This window comes from Vidua macroura, chromosome 1 (genome assembly GCF_024509145.1).
Source record: "Vidua macroura isolate BioBank_ID:100142 chromosome 1, ASM2450914v1, whole genome shotgun sequence".
In the NCBI taxonomy this organism is placed as follows: Eukaryota; Metazoa; Chordata; class Aves; order Passeriformes; family Viduidae; genus Vidua; species Vidua macroura.
The window spans coordinates 111701914-111729045 of NC_071571.1; the positions used below are offsets into that span (position 1 = coordinate 111701914).

General features: G+C 41.4%; 1 protein-coding gene across 6 annotated transcripts in view; it reads right to left on the reverse strand.

Annotated features, from left to right (window-relative positions):
- Positions 1-26813, reverse strand: part of NOL4 (nucleolar protein 4) — a 188680-nt gene extending 161867 nt beyond the window's left edge. For 2 of the 6 annotated variants that reach the window (XM_053989410.1, XM_053989395.1), the window contains exon 1: positions 26320-26813. In XM_053989410.1, coding sequence (XP_053845385.1) covers positions 26320-26586 — 267 coding nt within the window. In that variant the 5' untranslated portion in view covers positions 26587-26813. Of the gene's footprint in view, positions 1-2272; positions 2383-10045; positions 10942-25448; positions 25771-26319 lie in introns of those variants that run through there. The other 4 variants (XM_053989430.1, XM_053989402.1, XM_053989436.1 and 1 more) reach the window with 4 other exon arrangements.
- Between the last annotated feature and the right edge of the window lie 319 nt (positions 26814-27132).

A 27132-nucleotide genomic window follows, 5' to 3' on the forward strand; every position in this document is an offset into this window, starting at 1 on the left:
ACAGAGAGCCAAATCTAACTGAAGCTTTTTTGTATAAGTCCACATTCATGACCAAAGTTTTAATGCATGTATTCCTCCTCCATCACTTTTTAAAAGATTCATCTAGGTATAAGGACCTTCTACCAGAATTTTCTGTAATACTATGAATTCTAAGAAATTGCAGATTTTAACCTAAAAAAGCTGTCAACATTTCAGTTCTACTATGAAATAAGACGAAAGTGTGTGAAAAATCATCCTATTAAAGTGACATTTTATTCTTTTACTGAAAGTAAAACTGACCATAGAGGTAAGTGTTAAGATAACTATAAGATTTCTCTTAAGACACTAAAAAAGCTTCAAAGATATTCTGAGGCTGGAGGTAATCTTTCTGTGTACAGATTTCTTCAGCTGCTGAAAAAACTGTAAACACACCATCAGACTAAGGAAAAAAAATTGAAGGATAAAAACTCACTGAAGCACAAGAGTCCACTAAGTGTATGAATACTGAAATGACATTGTCTTTTTCATGTTTTTCTACTCTTCATACATTTTATCTGATAATTATATCTGCCAAGCTGTAAACAGTTGCTCCAGGACTTTTCCAGAGAAGACTGCAATGCCAAGCTAAATGCTTGGCAGGGAACTGCCTTTTCAATCTCACAGCTAATCTGGAAGGGTCAGCTACTCCTGGTGAGTGTTTTAAAGGGAAGGGACTTTGGCTCCCCACTCCAACAGTGATTTCCACAGAACTTTCTTTCCAAAAGTTAGTAGCAATTATAATATATACCAAACTTTATTTTACTTTAGTCTCAAGATAGACAGTTCTTTATAGCTGCTGAGCATGAAAAGATTTGCTTTTCCTGAATAAGAATACAAGGATAAACCAATTAATTCTCCTCAATTTTTTTTTTTACTTTAGGGGATTTTAAAATGAATAGGTGTGAATCCTAGTGTGAGCCTGCTTAGTATGTTCAGGGCTTTTTCCTAAATTATAAGATCAGGTATTGTCATCAGCTCAGCAAAAAGAAATGGACAAGCTACTAATTAAAAGTTAACTCTTAACATTCCTGCCATGCTCCATAAATGAACAATCTCTCAATTATAATATAAAGTGTGCTATACTTTACAGGTATTCAAGCACTAGGGGAATGCAATGTAGATCTATAATGCCACCTTTTTTCAGACTGATGAAATGCAACTACTGTACACCAAAAGTAACCTAACACTAAAGTGAAGCTTAAATAATAAGAACTCATTACCCCAAAGTGCTGCCTGTGAAATTATGTCTATTAAATATATATTTTTTAAAATTATATTCCAAATACTCGTAAGCCTGTGATGTAAGGGTGTTGGCAGAGGGAGCTTTTTTAATACATAATGTGAAATGCAAGTGCCAAGTGTTACATACTGCAATGAAGTGCCAAAAGCATACCACACCACAGATCAACCCTGTACAGTGACAAAAGGTCTAAAAAAAAAAAAAAAAAGCTTCAAAATTCTAGTTAATTTGTAAAATATTTCAAAAAGTCAGGGAAAGAGGATGAATTAGAGGACTGCTGATGTGATATAGTGGTTTTGTGTCTAGGTCTCTGGCTGCAACTCTAACAAGGGCTTTTGTCCCTAAAGTTGCTTCCTCCTTTTACCTGCTGCCTATGGCAAGAAACAGCCCTGGGGTGGCAGGGAGATGAAACGTGTGACCTTATCTTTCCCATCGATGTTTCTGCAACAGCTGTTCCCTTGCTTATACTAAATGAGTTCATGGTCTCAGCACAGCTCCCAGAGGACAGCTGTCTCCATCACCAAAACCACTGCTACAACAGCCCAACAGGTGCCATTAATTGGTAACCTCATTAACGTCATCAGTAAAGACACTGGGGATCAGATTTTAAGCTGCACTGGTGCTGTACAGGCAGATGAAGGTAAGGAAAACATCAGTGGCTTTGCACGACCCATGCAAAGCTTTGGTGCTGATACAGCCTAAGCACTGGCTCAGCAGCCTCACTTGCAAGGCCAAGTGCAGAATATTGACAACTGTCCCCAGGTCCAGTGGCAAAGGGGACAGGAGTTTTCAGGGCACCCGTGTTCCGCACATGGCCTGGTTCTCTGACCACATTACCAACATACTTCCCACACCGGAAAAAAGCTGCTTGTTGCAGGGGCAAAGAGGTACTTCCCAGACTAAACATTCCTAGAGCAAAAAACAACAGCCTCTAATGGAGATCCCTCTAGATTTCTGCAAGGACAAATGAGCAGATTATGAAGGGACTCTCTGTAATTGCACAGGTGATGTTACCTGGCCAGGGACAGAGGCCACTGGGGACTCAGGGTCGTATCAGCACAAGCAGAATGCAGGGCCACTAATTTCCACCTGCGTGGGGTCTCAGCAGCAGCACTGCGCCAGCCCTGATGAAATACAAACATCAGCAAAGTAGGAACTGTAGGGGTTAGGGTCTGTTCTCAGATATAGCAGCACAGTTACCAGAAAAATCAGGCAAAACATTGGTGCACAATCTCTCTACCAAGTTTGAAACAAATGTAGTAAATATGATGTCAGATATTGGCAATAAGTTTTTGGTGCAGCCAGCAACGCCGTGAGCCAAATATCTAACCATGTTGTTCAGGAAGATTCTTCATGGTGGGGTATAAAATTCTTCCTTCCAAAAAGACTGGAAAAAAACCAGAAGTTTTTTCATCCTCCCTCAGACCTGACGGAAGGCTTGTACCCTCAAAAGTATCATCAAATTAAATTAATTGCTAAATAATGAATATTCCTTTTGTTTTAAGTTTTGTTAATATTTGTATGTGTGTGTGCACAGATCAGGTTTTATGAAATTACCTCAGCAGGCTTATGTGGGGCTCTTCAATAACTTATTTGTTGAGTATTTCTTTAATTAAATTACATTTCCCCAATTCTATCACTTTTTTTCACTCCAGCAACACTTTTCTCTCCTGGGCAACCTAGGCAAAAACAAGTGCCAGATGCAAAAATCTTATGTTTCTGTGAGGAAGTACTGTTGCAGATAGATTATTTACACCACTTTTTTTCCTTTTCTTCTTCCTCCCTTCCTCAACCATAAACAAAGTCTACAGCATGAAGAGGCCAATACTTGCCAGCGGAACCAAGTTTTGAAAAACACTGCTCCACCATATGTTCAGTCCTGACCAGCGTGATAGTTCGGAAGCTGACATCTGCAGATGGGGAGTTCATACCACCATTCAGCACAAACATGCTGCTACTGTACACTGAAGTCAATACTAGCCAGACTTTGCTTTGGAGAAATTTTCAACACTGATCTACAGTTTCACCTTGCCAACTAATTTTTGTTACACTGATGTAAATGAAACAGATATAAAAAGAATCTCAGAGAAAAATGGTGGCACTGATTGAAAAAGGGAGTCCCTGTGAATCCTTTTGCTAATCTCCTTTAGAAGGAAAACTCTTCTGTATATATATAACATTGACATAACATTCTGCATATATATAACATTCTGATATAACATTGAAGCTGTTGGTGTAATAGAAAACATTTGCTAATGTTACATATGATGGACCTTCATAAAAGCCCACTAAACTGTATTTGTCCCGTAGGGTCATGCACTACAAGGATACAATGACGTCAAACAGTCCCCTGAACTTCTTTGAAGACCCATTTAACTCAGTTTTTCTCTGAACAAGATATATGAAACTTGCAATAAGCACAGTATGAACCAAAGTCTTTCTTGCCTTTTTTGATGCCCTTCTTAAAGCAGCAAGAATACTCGGCTTAAATGTTCATGGGAGTGACATTGGTTCTTCTACAGAAGCACTAAAATAAAATACATTTTCCCTGCTTCTTTTACTTTTTCTCCCCCTTGCTCCTCTCTCATTCCATCTGCAGCTCCTCATGCAGTCCAAACACTTTTTCCAGGGCTTAAACAGATTTATGGCTAGCAATTTCCACAGGGACTGTGTACATGTTCTCTCAGGCATGCTCAGGCACCAAGACTCATCAGAGGGCTGGAAATCAAAATCTGTGTCAGTTGTGCCACTGGCAGTGAAATTCTATGAATTCGTGTTTGTTGTGTCCCTCATTCAGGCCATTACTGTATAGCAGTGCCCTTCTTCAAAAGGCTGCATCTAAAGCCTTTGAGAGAATTTTCTTTAAAATGCTTTGCAGTCTTATTTTATATGTACATCTACCATCGATTATTAAATGGGAGAGTAAATGGAATAATTTTCCTTTATTATGTTGCTCTGAAAGTGAAATGGACAATGTCTGGACTGTAAATTCATAGTAGAACGAGGTTAGATATTCAGTTATATGAATTTTACTCATAACTTTTCCTGCATCGAATTTGGAGCATGCCTGAGCAGCAAACAGTTCAAAACAATGGTAACTACAACACTGACTTTACAAATTCTGTTATATTGAGTAAATTCAGCTTCCTAATTCTTACAGATATTAGCTACCTAATTTCTTTTTAGTGTGGATAAGAGGTACATCCCACTTCTTCTCACTAATGATGCTGCCCACCACCCCAATTCTTTTCCTAACAGAATTAAGGGAACAGCCAAATTATGAAGGGGACCATTATTACCAAAACAGTACTGCAAGAACTGGTGTTTTGAATAAGTAGGTAACCAGATTTGCCCAACATCTGATGCATGATGAAAGACAGGGAATCAGAGTATTTGCAAGTTGAAGACTCTGTATTAATGAGATGCTTGCAAGTCTCTGCCTTAATCCAGGCATGCCCATGAATTTGCTACCATACACTAAGCTTTGCATGCAAATATATGTAAGATATGATATGAAATAAAAATATGAGATATGAAATATAATATTAGCACACATATAGTACAGTTGACAAAAGAAAAGATGCAGATGAAACAATCTGCTCTGTCTAATAAAATTCATGCTTATTTTGTCATACCCACAGTGGGTAATATGCAAACTATACAAAGCTTTGTAATTAGTAGTATAATTCTGTGCTCAAAGCATGAACCAAACACTATAATAGCAATTCTCTGTGAGCATGCATCTTTACTTAAACTTTCTCTCTTTATAGAAAAAGAAGAAAGTTTAAGTTCCTCAGTTGTTTATAAGAGCAGTAAGAAGAGTTGAAACACAGGATTAGAATTCAATTATGTTTTAAACACAGTATAATGATTATATTATTCATGAAGTTCAGAAGAATTTGGTGATTTGTCTCCCAATATCTTAAACTACTGTGTTCAAACTGTATCAAAACTGTAATTCACCAGTATTAAGTGCATTTTCTCACTCATCTGTATATATTGGTTGCATTAAGTTAATGCACACAGCACTTGGATGCCTTCAGTACTGACAATAAAGTTCTCTTCCTCTCATGACATTCACATGATGTGTACAACTTGACTGATGGATGTGCCAACCAACCCAGAGCTGGTTGTAATTGACAGTTTAGCTTGAATTTGTCATATGGGATCTCTTAAGATGGAAAGTACTATAGAAAATTAGGGACAGATGAAAGAAAAATCAAATGGTCATTTAGTCCACCCCAACAGAAAAGGGACTGTCTTCTGTTGCTCACAATGTAATTTCTTGTCTTGTCATAAATTACTCATCTAACCTAGGTTTCATCTGAGACACTATTTTACAGACTAGTAGGGGTAAATACAGAAACTTTGGCTGAGCCTATGCCAAGAGCCCGCCACAAAAGCTTTGCAGACTGCTGTGCTGCTGTTTCTTAGTATTGTTCACTTGGAGCACAAGCATGACACTAACCCTCTCTAGAACTCACTGGAGAATAAAGTTCCTCTGTCATACTAGATCATATCTGCTAAGAAGGAGTTAGGAAGGGCCTCTTGGTGGCAGTGAGAAATAGGTGATCACCTCCCTAAGGCTTTGTCATGTCACTGCCTTGTTTCCAGTTTATCTCCCAATTCCAGGAGCTAAATTTCATCTCCTACCAAAAATAGCTTCCCTTACAAGGGGTTCAGCACATTCTTTCTTCACAAATAATAGCATAATTTAAAATCCCATTGAAGAATCTCAGAATATTCTGAGTTAGAAGGCACCCACAAGGATCATCAAGTTCTACTCTAAAGTGAATGGCCTCTACAGGGATCACAATCCTGAAAATATTAACAGCATGCTCTAACCAACATAGGGTAACATTGATTTTAATAAACTATGGCTCAATCTTCCAAATTGTCCTATTCTCTCCAAAAATATGCTTTTCCTGCAAAGGACTAAGGGCACACCATCATCATTTTTCATTCCTCAGCAAATACAGAGATCACAGTTTCACATACCCATCAGAGATGGCTATAGTTATAAAGCTTCAAATTTATCTCACAAGGAAAGCCAACATCTGTTTTCATCTTGCTGACAACATAAACAGCAATGTTTTTATTCTCCTGAACAAAGCATTAACAAGGACTGAATTTTCAAATGCATATTTTGTTCCTTTATGCATTGATTCAACATTAAACTGCATCTTCTGATATACTGCTATACCTACAAGAAGCTGCAATTTGTTTTTCTCAAACTTTGACCATTTCTTTATGTCAGGTTTGAGTCTTCCTGGACTACATTTCCCAAGCCACTCTGCAGGAGATCACAAGTTTTGTGAAACATTTAGTAAAACCAAGGATGCTAGTGTAGTAGAAATTCTTGTGTCACATGTCTCTCGTTGTAAATATATTACACCCACTCATTTGCTTGCACTTTATAGGAGACACTCACTCCAAAACAACTGAAAAGGCTTCAATACACTTGTACCAACAGTCAGCTATGAGGCCTGAGTATGGATTCCATCTACATGATTTAAGCCTTGCCTGCTCTAAGAGAAATATGTTATTACTTTATTGACAAACCACATCAGCTACCCAAGGCCATGTATGTAAACTCTAAATTCAAAATTGTATGTCTACAACTGCCAAACCAGCATGGATCACCAAGAAGATTTTAAAAAGACCATACAGGCAAGCCCTGCTCTGTTCTCTGCAAATAGTCTATTACAGCACTGTATTTTGTGTGCTACAGCCTTTAAAAGGAAATGACACAGTAATTTCCTGTCAAATCAAATCATTTCTAGCATAACTTTTCATTGGGGGTATTCTGCATGTATGCTGAAATTTGCTTTCTGGGGAGACAACAGGCACAGCTGCACATCTGGTAAATATGTGTGCTTGGTTTTCATGTAGGGATACACATGAAATTAAATTCAATTTGATTCAACAGTATTTTACTGCCATGGCAAGCTGCTAAATGTAGCCTAGGAAAAATGAACAGACCCTTGAGGTAGCTGTCACCAGCTGATACAATGAGTTTAGGTTGGGGTTTCATTCTGTATCTGGGGTTTTATCCCATCTGTCTAATCCCTACTACTGCCCTTTTTTCATCTTGTTCAGTCATTTTTAACAGTAACCTGCCATCTGAGAGTACTTCACAACACAATGCCATCATTACACTCTCCCCCAGGGGTCAGGAATATATTTATACTCTCTTTTTTTTTTCTTGATAAATACATTTTAGGATTTCTGATGATACCCCAAAAATCTTATTGTATTTCACTCAGATTTTGGATGTTAATGTAAAAAGCATTGCTCCATTTCATTTTTTCCTACTAGATTTTCTGCTCAGATGCTCCTTTTTTTTCCTTCCCCTGGCTTTTTTTTGCCTCCTTGTTTCTGCTCATGGCTTATAGACATTCCTTCTCCATCCAGTGTATGTTTCAGCCTGTATATTCACTGAAATTTTAAAAAAATCTATTAAGACAACAGTGTCCAGTTGAGCTTCCTATTGTTTGCTTTCATCCTTCCCAGGCCTCAGTTATACAGAGCCTCATGAGTTACAGAGACAGAATCATAGAACCACAAAATGATTTGTGTTGGAAAGGACCTTAAAGATATCCTAGCTCCAATCCCCCTTCCATGGATGGGGATACCTTCTACCAGATGAAGTTGCTCAAAGCCTCATACAACCTGGCCCTGACCACTTCTGGGGATGGGACACTTACTCTGCCCTGGGCAACCCGTTCCAGTGCTTCATCACCATCGCTGTAAAAAATTTCTTCCTTCTGTCCAATCTAAATCTGCCCTTTTTCAGTTTAAAAAGATTGCCCCTTGCTCTGTCACAACAGACCTGGTGAAAACTCCCTGTCCATCTTTCCTGTAAGCACCCTTCAAGTACTAAAAGACTACAATAAGCTCTCCCTGGAGCTTTCTCTTCTCCGGACTGAACAGTGCCAAGTCTGTCAGCCTGTCTTTGTACAAGATGTGCTCCAGCTGCCCAGTCATCTTCGTGTCCCTCCTCTGGACCCACTCCAACAGATCCATGGCTTTTCTGTGCTGTGGACTGCAGTCCTGGACACAGCCCTCCAGGAGGGCTCTCGTGAGAGCAGAGCAGAGCAGAGGGGTGGAGGTCACCTCCCATCACTGGGGGTGATGACTGTGATCAACTCAACTGATGCTATGCGTAACTCAAGCCATATCAATTCTCTGTACCAATCCCTGTGAGATATTGATGCTGTAGTTACTGTAGCCATTTATTTTCGGTCCCACAGAATTCAACCTATTACTATTAAGAGGCCAAAAAAATAATGGCATTGATGTTGCTTTCACATTTGGTCCTCCTGTGCTGCTGTGTTGCAGCAGAAGGAATGTCTCCCAGTGAAATGGGACCTGGGAAATAGAGTCTTCAGCAAGTTTACTACAATGCTCTCCTTCTCCAGATCTTGCTTTATGGTGCAGCATACTCACATAGTTTTTTTTCAGGTTAGCTTTTACAGTCTGATTTGTAAACTTGTGAAACTGAAGCTTCTAGACTCCCCTATTATGAGGTCGAGTTTTATATCATTTAAGATGTATTCAGTGTTCCTATCTCTATAATTAAATTTGTCTGGTTTTGTTATTTTGAGCACCTTCTGAATTTTTTTCAAAGAGCTTACTAGGCATTATGTTGAAAGGATTCAGCTCAAATTATATCCTTCATTCTCTCACTTTGTTTTAAGGATAATTACTTAACTGATATTTGAATTAGTGAAATAGGGTATGGAAAATCACTAAATTGCCCTGAAAAATCTTACAATTTAGGAAAAAAACCCTGGGTGTTTTTTTTTTTTTATTTCCTGGTTTCTAAGTCTACTGGGTCCACTTAGGACATTTGCAGAGTTTAAAGTGGAAGTTCTCAAACATGAGCCTGCAAGACCATTTATTCATTAATAAATCAACAGTCTCTAGAACCACACTAACTACCCACACTTCATATACTCATCAATCAAAAGGCTGATAATGAAATATCCATGGTCCTTGAGAGATTTTGAGAACTGAAAGGGAGTTGTTGCTAAGACAATCTTTTCTATACTGCTGTTGGGATTGATAAAGGATTTTTGTATGGGTTTTTTTTTAACACAAAAGTAGAATTTTCACGAGCATTTGACTGGAGATGGGATTTTTAAAGAAAAAATTGCAAACACCATGGGACTCACAATGAAATAGTAACAGTTGATAAGACTCCATTTTTGAGATACTTTAATATCTATAAAGAAAAAGACAATTTCCTGATCTTTTTGACATTGACATCTTTAGGATATAGATATAATTTTGTGATTAGTTTTCCATAAAGTAATTAAATGTTTATTTTCATGTGTGATATTACTATTGGTCAGATATTTTACTAACTTTTTAGGTCTCAGAAGCACTCTCTTAAATACAAAAGGTGTCCTCCAGCTGTATTCTATGCCACACAATCCAGCATTTAGTGAAGCTGATAAAAAACAGTTTTCTCTTGTTATGGCTAAAAGAGAAACCCCTTCTAGTACTTAAAGACATTGCTCCTATCTACCCACTCTCCCCAGTTTCTGGGCTGCCCCATCAGCTACATGGCAGAAGGCACCCACAAGTCTTCCTCAGAGGAACAGACCTGGCTTCAAAATATATCATAATATTTGCATATCAGGGGCCCAAGTCCATGTTTTCCTATCACAACCATATGCAAATATTTTTATTGCCTGTAATAGCCAGTGTAATATCTCGAGGGCCAAAAATGGAGCAACACTATTTTAAGCATCAGCTGTAACTATATACTATTCTACATACCATACAGCCACCTGCACATGCAAGTGCCGAGTTCTGGCAAAAGCAGAAAGCAACAGTGAACACCAGCAGTGACGGTGGCACGAGGTTTTATTTCCATTCCCTGCACCTCGAGTCACACCAACCATGACACATCACTATTTACAGCAAGTATTTGTAGCTGCTGTGATGCTGCACAGCCCTGTCAGCAGAGTCCTGTGTGACATCACGGTGAATTTTCTTAGATTTGGGGCTTGTTTCCAAAGTCAAGGGCTTCCTTAAGTCAAGCTCATAGTTCCCAAGGCCTTTGCTGTCTGCAGGCTACACTGCCGTGGTGCAAGTGCCCTGCAGGTGTGCAGGACAGCCCTGATGCATTAAGTACCAGCTGTATCACTGCATACACACACCAGCACCCATCCACAGCAACACGGGAACAGGGCTGGCTGGTGCTGAAACCCATCCATGGCTGCCCACGCAGCTCCTCAGAGGAAGGCATCACCAGCAAATCCAGAGGAGGGCCACGAAGCTGGTAAAAGGACTGGAGCACCTCCCCTGCAAAGGCAGGCTGAGAAAGTTGGGACTGCTCAGCCTGGAGGAGAGAAGGCTGCAGGGAGACCTCACAATATCTGAAGGGGGCCTACAGGGAAGCTGCAGAGGGACTCTTCACTAGGAATCATAGTGACAGGACAAAGAGCAATGGGTACAGATTGAAAGAGGTTAGGTGTTAGCAAGAAATTCTTTACTGTGAGGGTGGTGAGACAAGGGAACAGGTTACCCAGGGAGTTTGTGGATGCCCCAACCCTGGCAGTTTTCACGGCCAGCCTGGATAAGGCCTTGAGCAACCTGGTCTGGTGGGAAGTGTCCCTGGCCATGGCAGGGGGTGTTTGGAGTAGATGATCTTTAGGTTCCATTCCAACCCTTAATATACTATGATTCTATCACCCGTCCATCTCCAGCATAATTCTCCCCGTGCCTGCAGCAACCACTACACCGGGCAGGCAGAGAGCATTTATGGAAACACACTGGAGACGATATTTTATTGTACCTCACAGTATTCCCATCCCCTACATTGGGTGCAGGCTGATGGCTGCGCAGGGGCTGTCCGTGCCCACCGCGGCGGCACAAACTACCCCCCTCTGCCCCAGCCACCCGCAGCCCTTTCCCTGGAGGGCTGGCACAGCCTCTCCGCCCGGGATGCGGCGGGCGCGGGGGGAGCGGGCCGAGGGGGCGGCGGTGGCCGCACAGGTGCTGCCGCAGCCCGTCGCCATGGGAACGGCGCTGCCGAGGGCGCGGTGGCCGGGCCCGGCCGGGCCCCCCCGCCCGCGAGTGGGAGCGAGGAGCGGGTGTGTGTGTGTGTGTGTGTGTGTGTGTCCCGGAGGTATTGCACTGTTTCCATAGGAACAGGCTGGGGGGGGGAGGCGATGGAGGCACAGCCGCACCCTCTCCCCGCTCCCCCTCCCCCGTGCCCTCAATGCCAGCCCGAGCCCTGAATCAATTAATGGAGCCGGCACCGGGCTGGGAGAGGGGCGAAGGCTGTGCCCCCTCTCGGGGCAACCCCCGCACCCAGCTGGCGTCCCCGCCGCGCTGCTTCCCCGGGGGGACCTCGGGACGCGGGTCCCCGAGGGGTGGCCCGGCAGATGGTCCTTCCGCAGCCGCCCCCGTTCCCCATCCCGTCCCCGGCGAGGTGCGCCCGGGGAGAGGCGCTGGGGAGTCCCGGCGGCACCCCGGGGACACCCGCGGGGAAAAGGGGCGGGGGACACGCACACAACAACAACAAAACCCGTCCCCGCACGGCTGTTTACGGCACCATATGGCTGCAGGGGGAGGGGTGAGGGACATGTCTGCCGAGCCGCCGCGCTCATTATGTCCGATGGAGTCACGGTCACCGCGGCTCCGCCGCACCCGGGGCGCGGGGGGACGCCCCGCTGCCGGCACACGCGGGCGGGGGCGTGCGGCGAGCCCCGAGGCCGAGGGACCCTGGCAACCCCCGGTGGGGACTCCAGGGAATAAACGCGCAGCGGTCTGGCTGCCCTGGTGCGGCCGGAGAGGGAAAATTCAACTCCCTTCCCCTAAGTCTATCTCTAGGTCTGCTAAGATCTATGTATATCTTCGGCGTAAAGATGAACGTATGGGATAGAGCACTATTTTGGATCACAACGCGGCAATGCTTGAAACGTGAAAAGGAAAATACAAAATAAAAAGGTCTCCTGTTGTTTTCTTTTTTTTTTTTTTTTTTTTTTTTTAATCGGTGGGGTTTGAGACGAAAACCTGACCCATTTCAGGGCACCTCTGTCTATGGTTGGCACGTACGAAGGGCTGGAATGGAAGCCCTGGGCATCAAACGCTACCCCGAGATCCACAGCGATTAATGCTATTTTTTCTTTCCGAGAGAGGCAGCCATTCATTTCAGAGTAATCCCTGCTGCACGGCGCTGATGGAGGCATGCTCGGCGCAGCGCGTCCTGCCTCTGGAGAGCTTTCTCGGCTGGGGCAGGGGAAATGCTTTGAAATGGCTTATGTCTTTCCTCTCAATGAATCATAAGATAGGTGCTAAACCTTGCCATTATTAGAGAGATAAAATCCACAGACTATGGGGTCTGATAATAGGCAACTATACTGTTAGCCATATTACCTTGTAAAATTGAAGTATTGATTTTTTTAAAGCATGGTTTGCTACTTAGCAGACCAATCCTACTACTATTGTAGTCAGTGAGATTTTGCTGTTGACTTCAGTGGGAACAGCTTTTTACCATTCAAATGGTCTATTTCACATTATTATGGTAATATCATTCAGTAATTCTTAAAATTTGACTTCTTTGCCTTGGACATTTTCAAAGATTTATGTAAAAATTACTTCAGCTCAACTTCTTCACCTCATTTCTGCTCATGTTTTCTCCAAAGTTTTGTTTGGATAAATCCGACAGATAACTTAGTGTTCCAGATGGTTGTGGGTGGACTGGACCTAATAGATTCTCCAGTTATGTGTGTTTAAGTGGTTTTTTGTTTTGGTTTGGCTTTTTAATTTTACAGAAGCCTAGATTTAGAAACCCATTTGTAGATCTCCTGTTGTGCGCAGCTTTGAATGCATTTGGTTTCTCACCAAAATAGCATGCCTTCCAAAGGAAAATTAAAAATATTAAAATGCAGCCAGCACAGGGAGTGGTTCAGTTCAACTGATGCCACATAAACGGGCTGATCCTCCTGCCCATAGATAACATACATCTGAATCTTGGCACCTGCCATTGGATTGGAATTCAAAATGAGGAACAGCAGGCCTTGAGGTCTGGAAATAAAGGAAGCATAGAGGGGAAAAAAATGTTCTCTGCCTATTAGTAAATAATAATATGCAGCAGTAAAGACAAATGACAAAGACTGAGGAAAACACACTGTGGGCATCAGGTAGATATTGGGGCTATGGCACAATGCTAAACATGTCCAAATTCAAAGTGCTAGGTGTATCTAGCACCTATTTTAACTGGTTGCATATTCGTGTAACTAAAAGCTTTTTAGTCTAGCAACATTCTGCTTAGTTACTTTTTGCTACATCATGCTGTGATAGTCATTGAACTAACTGTTGACTAATAGACTCCAATTTGTAATAAATGGATAAATGGTTGGGAATAGACATTTATCCAAAATTCTGCTGATATCAGATTTCCTTGAAAAAATGCTTCCCCCTGTGCTTCCCCCCCCCCCAAAAAAAAAAAAAAAAAAAAAAAATTCATCTTCCACACATTTTCCAGGCAGTTTTGTTATGCTGTTAATATCTTAAGGTTGTTCTGTGCTTTTAGGTAGCTGACAGGTATGCCTAGCTGCTTAAATACTACTTTTGAAGATCAGAAGTAGTTTTATTACCCAGTTAACAGAAAACATCTGTCTTCTTTTACCTGCTTTATTTCATTAGCTTTATTATTATAATTATTATTACTGTGAAATGTGTAATATGTGTTCTCTAGGCTTATTTTATTTTCTGTACCCTCCATCTCTTCTCAGGCTGACTTTCTTGCTTTAAGGATCAGCTCATAGGAAGCTATTAAAACAAAGTTTGTTGTTATTTGATTGGCTTTAACACTTCACTCCATTTGTTCTCTCATCTCACTTTCCTTCCACTCTTGTTAGAAGCAGGATTGCTCTAATGCAAATATAGTTCAAAGAAACAGGAAAAAAAAGAAAGAGATCTGAATTCTCCTCATAGCAGATGTCCTAATGCAATATCCATGGAAAAGGGAGATTATTTTAAAACAAATAAACAAACAACCTCAACAGTGTAATTGAGGGTGAATATATGTGTTGTGTGTGTTTACTTGGTGAGAGATGCTCTTTTATTTGACTTAAATATATGTATGGCTTAAAGGATTGAAATCAAGCTGATTCTCTGGTTTGGTTTATTCCTCCTTGAGCAATCAGAATTTGGGGATTTTTACAACAGAGAGCTGTCTGCACAGTGCATTGCATTGAGTGCACTCTGATGTTGCAGAAGATTATAACCAACAAGGTGGGAGCAGGGTGCCCCTGTTGTTATTTTAGAGCTGAATTTGGCCTTGCTGTTACTAAACCTTTCTAGATATTTTCAAACATTTTATAAACTTCTCTATATGCTTGTTAAGCACCGGTCTCTAGCACATTGGAATTTACCTTGGCAAAACCAGATAACGCTGACATATAAATTATTCTTCACAAATAGAAACAAATATTATCTAAATGTATCCCATTGAGCGTTCAGTCATTGCTACCCAGTCAACCAACACCAGCTGATGGGGGCATTGAGTGCCCAGGGCGGTGGTTTGTGGGTGGACTCCTCCCTCGGGCACTGACCATTGCAAAGCCCAAGCATCAGCCAGGGGCTGCATTATGTCTTCAAAACAAGGGCAGAACCTTTGTGCCAAATTTTTTTTTAAAATTATTCACAGACCTTCTGCTGGTCCCATCCCAGGAGGGGATTTCACCCAGCATGATTTAAGATGACAGGACAGGTCCTTCAAAGCCTCACAAATGTCACTGGCTTAACTCCTTCCAACTTCCTTCAGCTGCAGTTTTTCAGCTTTATTTGTTGGTTCACTCTTTGGCTCTATTAGGCAAAATACTAATTTACTTTAAAATATTATCACTTAATCATCTGTATTGTACTTTACTTATTTGTCTGCTTTTAAATTACAGCAAGAATGATAATGCAAATTTCCTGAATGTTTTGAAGTCTGTATATGTGAAAATTTTCCTGACTTTACATCCATTAAAATTAAATTTATTTAAAAAGAGATCTTGTAATTACCTATAAATTCATTAAAGTTCAATGATAAGTAACAGGAAAAATTACAATTCTATTAATTGAAATTTTCTACTTATTAATAAAATTTGACCTGCTTTCTGCTATTTAGAAATGCTTTTTTGTACTCAGCTTTTGAAAGCAGTCCTTTTGCTTCCAGTTCAAAATGTGAGATTCAATTAGGAATACAGGTAAACAGTATTTTCAGTTCCACAGTTTTCTAGAAGTCTGATGTGTCCTGCCAAAATTGGGATGACGAGAATAATACTGAAATTTTCTATAAAGAGGAGCAAATAAAAAAGAAGAAATTAGTCTTATTTTAACCAGCTTTATTCACTTCCAAAGCTAGCTTTATTTATATTGCTTTATAATTTGCTTAGATGCAAATTCAACTATTTGAAAGCTCCCTATATGCTCAGTTCAACTCTCAGTTACACCAAAACAATGATAATGAGGCCTTCTACATTAGTAAGATGTGGTAGAGGATTTGTGTAAGTTTTCCAAAAAAACACAGGGTCAGTGTGCAAGAAGTTTACAATAAACATCCTTTTGAGAATTCTGGTTTTTGCTGCTGCATTCATACAAATTTTTTTATCCCATTTCATTGTTGGATAAGCCCAAATTGAGACAAAAAAAGGATAAATAGATGAGATCTGCCTAAACTACAGATTTTAGATGGATGGCTGGCATTCAAATATAGCACTCATTAAAGAATGCTGACTGTTTGCTCAGTACAAATTAAATACTTAAGTATTACAGCAACCATAGCCAGGGGGCTTTACTGAACTCTCAGAATACAAAAAGATAAAGGTTATCAAAAGATGTCACCAAAAAAAGCTATGACTATGTCTAGATTAAAGGAGGAAGTAAGGAGCTACATTCTTTTTTGTTTCCCAATGCCATTTCTTGAGAAATGCAATGGGACAAGTTACCTAATTATATATATAACATACTTCCTGGTCCCATTGGTCAAAAAGCAAAGTCTTTCAGAAATTGTCATCATTTGAATGAACTAATTCCTCTCATATTTGTCATTAATCCTCTAACAATTCTGCTCTTTTTTCTTTTCTTCCCACTACAGTAAGGGTTTGGTAATAGTTTCGAGAAATACACACACTCAAAAAGCTGACACAGGTAGACAAAAATCCAGAGGTGAAAGCAGCACATTCTTTCTCACCACAAGTGCAGTAAATTGTAAACCAGAGGTAGCTCATTGCAAACTTTCTGTGTAAACCACAATAATCTCATGCACTGGTTCATATAGGGTAGTGCTGGACTTCAGAAACTTGATTGTCTCCCCCCTTCCTCCAGACTAGTGATACCACCTCAGCAACAAGCCACAGAAACTGCTACAGCCCAAATAAGAAATGAACCATCTAGCACCAGTCTGCAAGGGAGTCTGCAAAAGATGTTTCAGAGCTCAGTAATTAGTAAATAAACAAATTCCTAACCAAAATACTGTGCCTTGTGCAATAGTGACCGATTTGTTTTCCACTGCTATAGCATCAGCCAACCTAAGAAGACATACCTAAAACTTATTATGCTATTAATGAAACAAGAGCACAAAGACTGAGACCACCAGCAGTGTTAAAATTCAGGACAAAGTGGAAGGGGATGGGAGGATGCTGGGATTTCAAGATGCCCCACCAATCTTTCCTTGTGTTAATGGATGGGCTGGAACATGACTCACCCTGATAGAGGCTCTAGGGGACAACACCTGGGGAGATGCTGCAAGACACCATGTGGGAGCTAGGCAGCAAGTTCATGCCATCACACCGATGCCCTCGCTCCTGATGGCACAGAGCAGGAAGGGCATGAACATGACCTTGTCCTCACTTCTGCTCCAGCCTGCAAATATGAACTGACATAAAGAGCAGGCTACATCCTTATGAGAGCCACAGAGCTCCTGTAAAATCCTTGGACGAAATTTTGGATTAATCAGGCAGGGTTTCTCTAGGGACAGCAGTACAGACTTTCCATTTCCAACTCTTTGGTTTATCAAAATGGCCTAGCTTTGAATTTACCTTCTGAGATGGTTGTCAAAAGAGCCTTGGGAGATGAAATAGAATTTAAAAGGGTAGCGACTCAATTTTCTCTGCTGTTCACCAGTATTTACACCACACTATTTCTCTCACTTTCTTTCTACCTCTTACATGTCTGTTTTCTGCTGAGCATTTTTTCTCTTAATGTTTATCTTTTTGGGTGATATAACCATTTAAACTACTTCTCATGTACGTACCCTTTTTCTTTGATAAGCTTGGTTACCTTCCATGGATCTTTCATCTCTTGCAACCTTTTAGAGATGAGATAAATACACTAAGCATGCTATTAAAGGCAAGGACATACCATTTAATGTATGAGAAATATAAGTTTTCAATGTTATTCTCTATATTTTTCCTAAATGCTGATTTTTGTTGTATGTGCTGTGCTCATTTTGGATACACTTATTGATTTGTTTGAAACCATTCCTAAATATTTCCCTTGAGATATTACACTAATTCCATCTATTTTAGATGTGATTGAAAAGCTTGAATTCTTCCTTTCTTCTCCAAAAGCTAATATCATGATGGCATAAAATGTAAATTATCTGGCAACAGTCTCTAGGGAATTCTACCTCTGCCATGATTTCTCCCTTTTTTCCCTCTGTGTTGCAATATTTCTACTTTACCTCCCAATTCTTATTTGACTTAATTAATTTGCATTCCTATCCAGTGTTGAAAACCCTTCACCTCCCTGAGTTTTAGGTGTATATATGTATACATATATGTATACTTTTTTTTTTTTTTGGGGGGGTGTACTATGCACATTGGGGTGCATTGCATAGCTCTCAAATTCTTGCTATGGTTTCCTAGTTCTTCATCAGTTTTAATTTGTCATCACAGCCAAAGTTGCAACCCTGCTTTAATAAAGTCTCTATCAGATGGGTTTCATTTCAGAAGGAAGCAAGAAACAAAGCTTTCACCTGAAAATTTCTGAAAGATTCTTGAACACAAGTTAGAAGAACATCATTAACTGCCACAAAATCCAAATGAGTCCCACCAACCAGCTCCAGTTCATAGTTATGCTTAAGATAATTTTTAATGGCTCTTATTGGCTTTTTTTTCTTAGTGTTGAGATATGGTCCACTAGTCTGTTATTTCTACGAGCTATCTTTACTACCCTGTTTTTTCCCTTTCTAGTACATTCTTGTCCATACTCCTGTATCATTGTCATATATAGCGGCAAATAGTATATTTTTAGTAGTATTTTAGTTACTTAATTCTTAAACTCTTTAGTGGTTTTGAATTTGTGCAAGTCCCAGTGATGCGCTGCAATTTAATATCCCGTCTTTTTTATTTCTCTATTTCTGACCATTCTTCAATTTTATCACCTGAAAAATGTAAACCCAGGATAGATACTTCTTTATCACCCACATCAGAAAAGATACACACTGAAAAATAAAGTTTTGTGACATGTGTTTATAGTCCTCATCTTTCCTGTCCACTGAAACCTCTGGCCATACCTTAGCTGTTCTTCTCTTACTGTATCTAATTACCTGTATAACGATTTGCCTGTTACTCATCTTCTATCAGCTCAGGGTAGTGAAAGTCCATTCCTAAATGTGATTTCCCATATACCAGCACAATGCTGCTTTACCCTGCAGATAGGTCATGATTTAGTGGCAGCTACTTCAGCTCTGGATCTGCCTTGAACAAAAGTTTTCTACAGACTCCACCTGGCAAGTCCAGAGGCAAAAAAAAAGAGCAATCACAAGTCATATTCATTTAAAAGCTTGTCAGTGAGTTAGATTCATAAGCCATTTAAGTGCAAGTAATCTCACCACGTAAATTTTCTCTAAGTACAGTCAAAATGTTGTAGCATCCATGTCTTGTATTAAAATCTCTGGGGTAACAAAATGTACAAAAGCTTCAGACATACAGACCTTACTATCAATATAATACAAAAAACCTCCCTTTTCCCTAAGGAGTTTAATTACAGGCTCTCAAGTAAAAAATGTTACATGGGTTTCATCCTAGGCAGAAGTAGGTCATTTGATAAACATTGTCCTTCCAAGTCTATATAGAATATTTATTTCTGAAAAAAGTCTCTACTTGAGGTTAAGTCTAACATACAGATAGGCCCTTAAGTTGAAGGGTATCCACATATACAAGGAAATGTTTCAAACACCCCATTTGAATTTCAACAACTAGGCTCTAATCCCAGCAAATGTACACAGTAACTGTCAAGTTTTGCAGCTTGCAGAGTTATTGAATAAGCAGTTAGAAGCTTGTACAACTGTCTGTGACAAAGTTGATCATCGCTAAGAAATCCATGTGCATCTGAAAACATGCTCAATGCCATAACCTGTGGCATTTCTTTCCTGTATATTGGCAATGCCTGGATATTGTATGTTCATAAACTATTAAAAAAATACCTTGCTAGTGGAATTGTAAAGTTTTGAGACTCATCTATTTAAAGAGAACAAAAAGATAATTTAAGCAAGCTGCGGGATCACTTTCAGTGCTCTTGAACACTGCTTGAGTTTTCTAAAGTCAGAGAGGTTTCTGGCAGGTTTAAAATGACACAGACAAGACAAAAACATCCTGTAAAGCTCTACTAATTTTGGCGACTGTGTTGACCAGTCAACATACTCAACAAGGAACACAAGATGCCTGTGATGCTCTGCAGTGCATGGGAGGCTGCAGAATCTGGTATGATTCTCCCTCCTGGAGAGTGTGTTTACTGCCACACCGTCTCATGATCTTTCTCCACATCTACCTCATTTATACGCTCTGCTTATTTTGTTCCTCTTTTACCAGCAAACTCTCTTATGCAGGTGTATCCTGCATAACTGGGGAAGATTGGGACCCAAATAGCTTCCTTCAGACCAAACCCAACAGCTGCTAGTTGCTTCCTTTCAACAGCAGACAAACTCGCAGTTTACTGTCAGCCAATTTTACTTTATTTTTGTAGTGTAAAATGAAATTTGAATCATTAACTCCCACATTTATCCAGCAGTGGCACTAGCCTTCTTCCCCCAGAGGCCCATGTTCATGGGAAGCCCTCTCTACCTGCAGTCTCTTGGTGTAGCCTCCCCAGATCCTGTCTCCGTTCAGTCTAGAGTTGAACAACAGCAATGGTGATCACCCCAGAGGATAGAGAAAGAAAGTTTCTCTGTAAAAAGATCAGAAAAGGTCCCATCATGCTGTACTGATGCCTAACAGCTCATTTTAGCCCTAACCTTCCAGTTTATTTCCCACTGATCACATAGCTGTGTAGCCACAGAAACAGCACTCAGTGCATCCAAAGAAAATCAAGGCTGGAGCATCTGAGCACCAGTCCTTGCATCATGACCAAATCCAGTGCAGCTTCACTGACAAGAGACTCAGGGTAAGAACGAAGAAACAAGTTCACTATCACCTCATTCTTCTCAGCAAAGGTTTACAGAAGCATGAAAATCAAACTGTGAGGTTTTATTTCTGATCACTGGAAAGATTTGGGCTTTTAAGCTGCAAGTCTGGCCTTTGCCCAGGTGATAGCACTGAATTTTTCATCCTGTCTCTTACCACATGTGTATGTATGGGATGGATACATCAGCGCTAGGTTTTGTTTGCACACTGCTACACTCTATTTCATGTTTCTAAAGTCAAGTCAACATTTTCTAACCTTAAAACACTTCGTTTTTAAAAATCTTCTCTCCTTGGCTCATTTTTCTTTGAAAATTCCAACTCAACATTGTTACTATGAAATCTCAGCTTCTCCTGTCCCTTTGCCTCTCTCACACACGCATGTGGAGATGGCATCTTACATATGGGCGCTTTAATATTTTTTAATTCCAGGACAGAGTTATTCTCTTTATTCATGAACACTCCCCTGATTGCCTGCATTAAGAGTTGCCAACTAAACCAGTTTTGTTCCATCTGCTGTGACCATTTTCCAGCACTCCCTCTCTGATTCATCAGCATCCCTCCTCTCTGAATCCATCAGGAGGTCTGCAAACAGCAGGGCAGAGGCTGCGGGTAATGGGAGGAGACAGAGCTCTGCAGACCTGAACAGGGGTTAAGGAAAATGTGGTGGGCAGCTAGAACAGGGCGGATGTGGCAGGGTTTGAATACCACTCCTGAGCCTGGAAGGTACATTTAATGGGACTGTAAAACTCCCCAGCACCGTACCTTGGGATAAATTATAGCTCACCCTCAGCGTCACCTTTCTGCGGTACTTACTGCCATTATGTGCTGGCAGTTCAGTGGGCTACAGAGCTACCAATATACATTTGACAAACACTTTTATATTTTTTTTTCTATTGATGGGTACAAAAATGGGGAAAAAATAATAAAAAAATGCTTATTTTCAATTTGCTACAAAATGCCCTAAAATAATGAACAATTTTAAATGTAAGATAATTTAAAGCAATAAATTTTGACCTATGAGCTATTTATGTTGTGATCTGTTTTTTCTATTGTTCATAAACAAAGTAATTTATCTAAAAAGAAAAGGAACATAAACTGTATCTATCTAGTATTATTCATGTCCAACAGAACAAGAGGTGGGTTGGGACATAGCCTGTTCCTTAGAGCTGACTGGTCTATAATTTTAAGCCTTAAATCCTGTAATCAGGTTCAGTAGTACAGCCCTGCACCTGCAGAAAGCCTTGCTGGTCTGCTACCAGCAACCCATGAGGTACCAGATCCTCCTGGAGAATCTAAAGATTGAAGCTAAACAAAATTTGGTTTCAGAATGAAAGTTCATTCTCTGCTTATATTTGGAAAATATAAAAGAAAGCACAGGAAAATTCATACATTAGGTCTGTGATATCATTAAAGTCAATGAAGTAATTTCAAATTAGTAATGACATAAAAGTCATTACTGAACTTGGCCTTTAAGGTTATATTCTATTAGTTTGCTAACACTGTGTAAATTTTATATTTAAAAGCTATCCTGCAGTCATCTTGGCCCTTCTTTTTAATGGAAAATTCTGCTTAAAGTCTGCTGATACAGCTTGAGCCATTATTTTATAACATCTTTTTAAATCAAGACTAATTTTTAGAGTCCATATTTGTGTCCACACACAATATCAAGCCAGAAAAAGGAGAGTGGTGAGGAGAAATTTGTTTTCAAGTTGCCAATCAATAAATAGCTCCAGCTAAAGAAACTATGCAGAAAAAAATTTTCAAAAACACACCATAAAAATCATGTATACAGTTAGAAAGGATATCTTACTAGAGATACTAGTTCCGTAACTCCTTATGGCTGGTGAGTACCAACTATTAGAAGTCAACAGTGTCAACCATTTGGCATATTTGTTGGCCTAACCTGTTTTATTTGGACAGTGTGTCTAGGCAGACATCATTTCACTGCTTTCACAAAGTGCAGCTTGGGCTTGACGAAAGAAAAACTACAGTGGTGACAGAAACAATCTGAAAAGTTGCAGAAGTGAAATACTCACTAGGTTGCATACAGGAATACCTAAAGCATACAGAAATACCTTATTGTGTGCTGTCCCGCTCTGGACCTAAAATGGCTGTTTTGCAGGGAGTGTTGTTGCCTGGTGACCAAAAGTGCATCTCCTAGGCCACAGAGGGATGTGAACATTCAGAAATTGATTTGTTCCTGTTGTTCTTGAGGAGACCATGCCCGTAAAATAGATTAAGCCAGCACATAATCATCTATGCATTCTCCTTGCTGGCATGCTTAAACTTGATACTGAAGGCAGGCCTGTGATTCTGAGCTACTTATCAACCAGGCAAGGGAAAAACAGAATAATACCTCGTTCACTACTGCCCACAGAATATGAAAGTAGACCAAGCCTGAGCTACTGTGAGACTGCAAGACTCCCTGCTTCAATTAAGTCTGTGTTGTACATCTAGCCTGTTCCGGTGCAACCTCCCAGTTGCTATCAGGCTCTCTTTCTTTCATTAGAATCAAGTAGTTAATTAGCCCCAGCCTGTCCTCTCTCCTTCTCTCTTTCCCTTTAACGCAGCAGTAATGATGTCTAATTACCAGCAGCAGTGGATTACAGCACCATCAGGAGCAAATCTCTCTGGCTGACAGCAAAGCTGAGCAGCAAATGTTAAAGCTTCAAGGAGAGAGTCGTTCCTAACAAAGTATTTGAATATTTGCTTATTTTTGACCAGCTTGTAACTGTAGAGTCCAACTTGTAATTTCATCCGTCCTGTTATTGAACAGGGAGTGCTCATGCAGTGATTAATTTTAAATTTAAATTAATTTTACCTATGGTGAGATCAAGTGATGGACAAAAAGAGGGAGAGGATGAAGGAGAGATTCACAGTTTGGGGCTCTGCTACCTTTTGGGGCTGTCTCTGAGGACTGGACAGGCCCGAATGTATGGGATGACCATGAGAGAGGGGAGGAAAAAACAAAAATTATCACAAATTTAAAAACTCTTAAATAATAATTAAGAGGTAAAGAAATGAGAGAATGGGCTTTTAAGGCTTACCAACAATTACTGTCTGATGAAAATCCAATTTTTTCCCCCTGTAACTTATCATTCCCATCTGGGTGAAATTCTAGACCCCTTGAAGTCAATAGGAGCTTTGCCACTGACTTTCTCTGCACCAGGAGCTGCATCCCTGCTCTGTCAAACATGTTCTTTCTGAGCCTTCAGTGCCTGGCAGGCACTGCCCTGGCCCTGGCAGTAGCTCATACAAACCACTGCCACCCTGTGGGTCTGTTTAAATACTCCTCTGCCTTTTGTGGTGGGACAGTGATACCAGATTCATGGGTTTAGGAGCGGCTGGCATTTGTTTTTCAGAGCTGAATGTTGCCGAGCGTCCTCTTTTCCCATTTACGTTGGTCAACAAATTTCTGATGGCCAGCAGGAGGAAATTGCACGTACATAAAGGACCTCTTCTGAAAAGGTTTATATGTCATTGCTCGGGTTATTTACAGATATTCAGGAATTGCTTACAGATAAGTCATGCTAACTTTTCCTTTCTTGATTTCATTAGTAGTCCTAATTTTATTAGAATTCCTGCTTGGTTTCTAAACTACATGAAGAGATTTACTCCAATATATATATAAATACATATATAGGGACATACAGAGACATTCACAGCTAAGGGTGTGATTCCCACAAATGTACATAAGGTAAGACCTGCAAGATGCTCAACCTCTCACTGAAATCCCTTGTGGGAAAAAATAAAAATAAAAATTGATTCTGTGTTCTTAAAATAGAAAACAGGATGGAAAGTGGGACTCCAGGCTTTCATGGCCTAGCAAAGGTGAGAGAAAATAAACAAGCCTATCATCACTGAGTCTTGTGTTTCAGAGGACCAGAAAAGCACTTAATTTTTAAATTCCATTGTGTAAAATTAAGGTTATCCTCTTTATTTGGTAGGGTAGTCAATGTCATTTTTAAAAATATTGAATTTGCTTACAGTTTTGAACTCATAGTGAAAATAATAGTCTTGGGAATAAACAATCTTGCCCACTGGCCCTTCAAAATAATTATTTCAGTGAGCAAAAGAGATATTTAAAAATACTAAGCTAATTGAAGACTTCTGCTTTAGGCAACCTTTTTGTTATAAATTGTATCTATGGTACTGTCTGGGCTCAGAGATGAGCAATCAATCTTGTAACACTGAAACAGAGATCCACCAAATCATCTGAATCTATAGACAGACCTGAAACACTTCAGTGAATAAAAACCACAGAGAAAGAAAAAAACTGTCCAGAGCTTCTCTTTTACTTTAAATCTTCATATTGAAGACCTCTTTAAAATTAATTTCCCACTTCTGCCTCCTCACAGCCATGACGGTGCTGATGACAAGGGGGCAAATACAAGCCAGCCCCTGGGAATGCCCAGGTTTATGACTTCAGCAAGGCAAAGAGAGGCAGATTTCCCCAGCAGCCTACGTCACAACCCAACCCAGAATACTTTCCAAGAAGCCCCCTTTGCTGCGCCACCCAGCAACCTTCCCGTTAGGTCCGGATAAGCTGCCACTCCAGGAAAAAAAAAAAAAAAAAAAAAAAAAAAAAAAGGAGAGAATATTGCTCATCCAAGCCAAATGCCCAGGCAGGAATATTTTTAATTGCCGGGTTTCCTTTCTCGGCTCCCCCTCCACACCCGCCCCACGCACAGACAAAAGAAGCTTAGCTTGCGTGACCCAGCACATAAGAAGTAAGAATAATGATACATTAAGAGAGTTCAATAGGCAAAACCTACTTGCAACCAACAGTCCCCATCTTCTTAAACAGGAAAATCTCTCGCTCCTGCCACCACCAAGCATAATAGCTCTCCCGCTGTCAGACCTGCGCCGAGCCCGTAATGCCAGCGCCTGCCGGGGATGCCACGCTACCCTAGCGCATCGAACGGAGTGCTGAGGGGCTCCTGCGACCCCAGAAAGTGTCACAAAATACACCCTTCCCTCGGTCATGCGGAACCCCGTCCTCCCTTTGTTGAGCATCCCCTCTCTCCCGCCGCCCCTTACTAGCGCAGCCGGCGCTTCACAGCCAAGCCGGGCACATTCGTGGCCGCTCGGCGGCGGCGCCGGGGCTGCGGGATAACAATAAAGAAAAAATGATAAAAATAATACTAATAATAAATAAATAAATAAATAAACCCCAACAGAGATCCCGGGGAACCACCGCCCGGCGCCGCGCCTGGCTTTGTGCCAGGCAGGGTACCCCCGTGCGCCATCCATCAGCCCCGCCGGCGGCGGGGGCCGCTGCCCGGGGCGGCGGGGCCCGGCACAATGGCCGGAGCGGCGGCGGCGGCGGGACAATAGCACACCCTAAGCCCGCCGCAGCGGCCCGGTGGGGACGGGGGGGACGAGGAGGACGAGGAGGACGAGGAGGACGAGGAGGAGAACGACACCGACCCGGCGGGGTGCGTTGTGCGCACGATCGCTTTAAATAAAAGGACCCACAAAGACCTCGGCGGTGTATAATGTGACAGGCAAACGCAACATGGTGATGATGACTTGGGGGAAGAGGGAGGAAGGAGCCAACTGTGGCTGCGGCTCCCCCTGCGCCTCTCGCTCCCGGAGCGGGCTGCAGCGGTCGACATAGAACAAGGAAGACAATTCTCTACTAACCGTGGTTTTGACTGGCACGTACAGCACTTGCTTCCCTCCTCCAGCACCACCACTGACCTCGTCCGAGTTGCCGAGCTGGAAGCCTTTAGATTTGACCCAGAATTTGAATTTGGCATTATCCGTGGAGCTCGACTCGGAGCCGTTCAGGAGCTGGACGATCCGGTCGTATTTTTTACGGGTCACCGTCTTGGTTTTTCCTGAGTCCCCGTAAGTCCTGAGGCACCAGTCCTGAAACTGGCGGTACATGTCCCGGTCGCTGCTCTCCATAATCTCCTAATACACACACGCACACATGCACACGCCGGGGCGCACACACACACACACACGGACACGCACACAGACACGGCAGACACACGGACACGCACACGCCGCCCCGAAGCGGGCCGGGGTACGAGGCCGGGCCGCCCCGCCGCACTTTGCACCTGTTCACCCAGCGCTCATGAAAAATGCATCCACCTCCGAGCCGGAGCGAAGGAGGTCCCGGTGCAGGCAGATCCCAGCGGATTTTTTTTTTTTTTTTTTTTTTTTTTTTTTTTTTTTTTTTTTTTGGTGGTGGTGGTGGTGGCTCGGGGGGGTGGGGGGTCGGGAGGGGGATGGGTGGGGGGGGCAGCAATCAATTCAATAGTGTGGCAATGTTCTCCTTCTTTTTTTTTTTTTTTTCCACAGGAGGAAAAACGGATCTGGTGAAGGTTCCTCTTATCCTTCCACTGTACGTGATCAGTCTCTTTAATAATTGTGCAAGGCAGGACTATCCCACCGGCTCCAGCAGCGTCTTACCCGGAGAGGGTTCGGGTGGATAAATAATTAAAATCC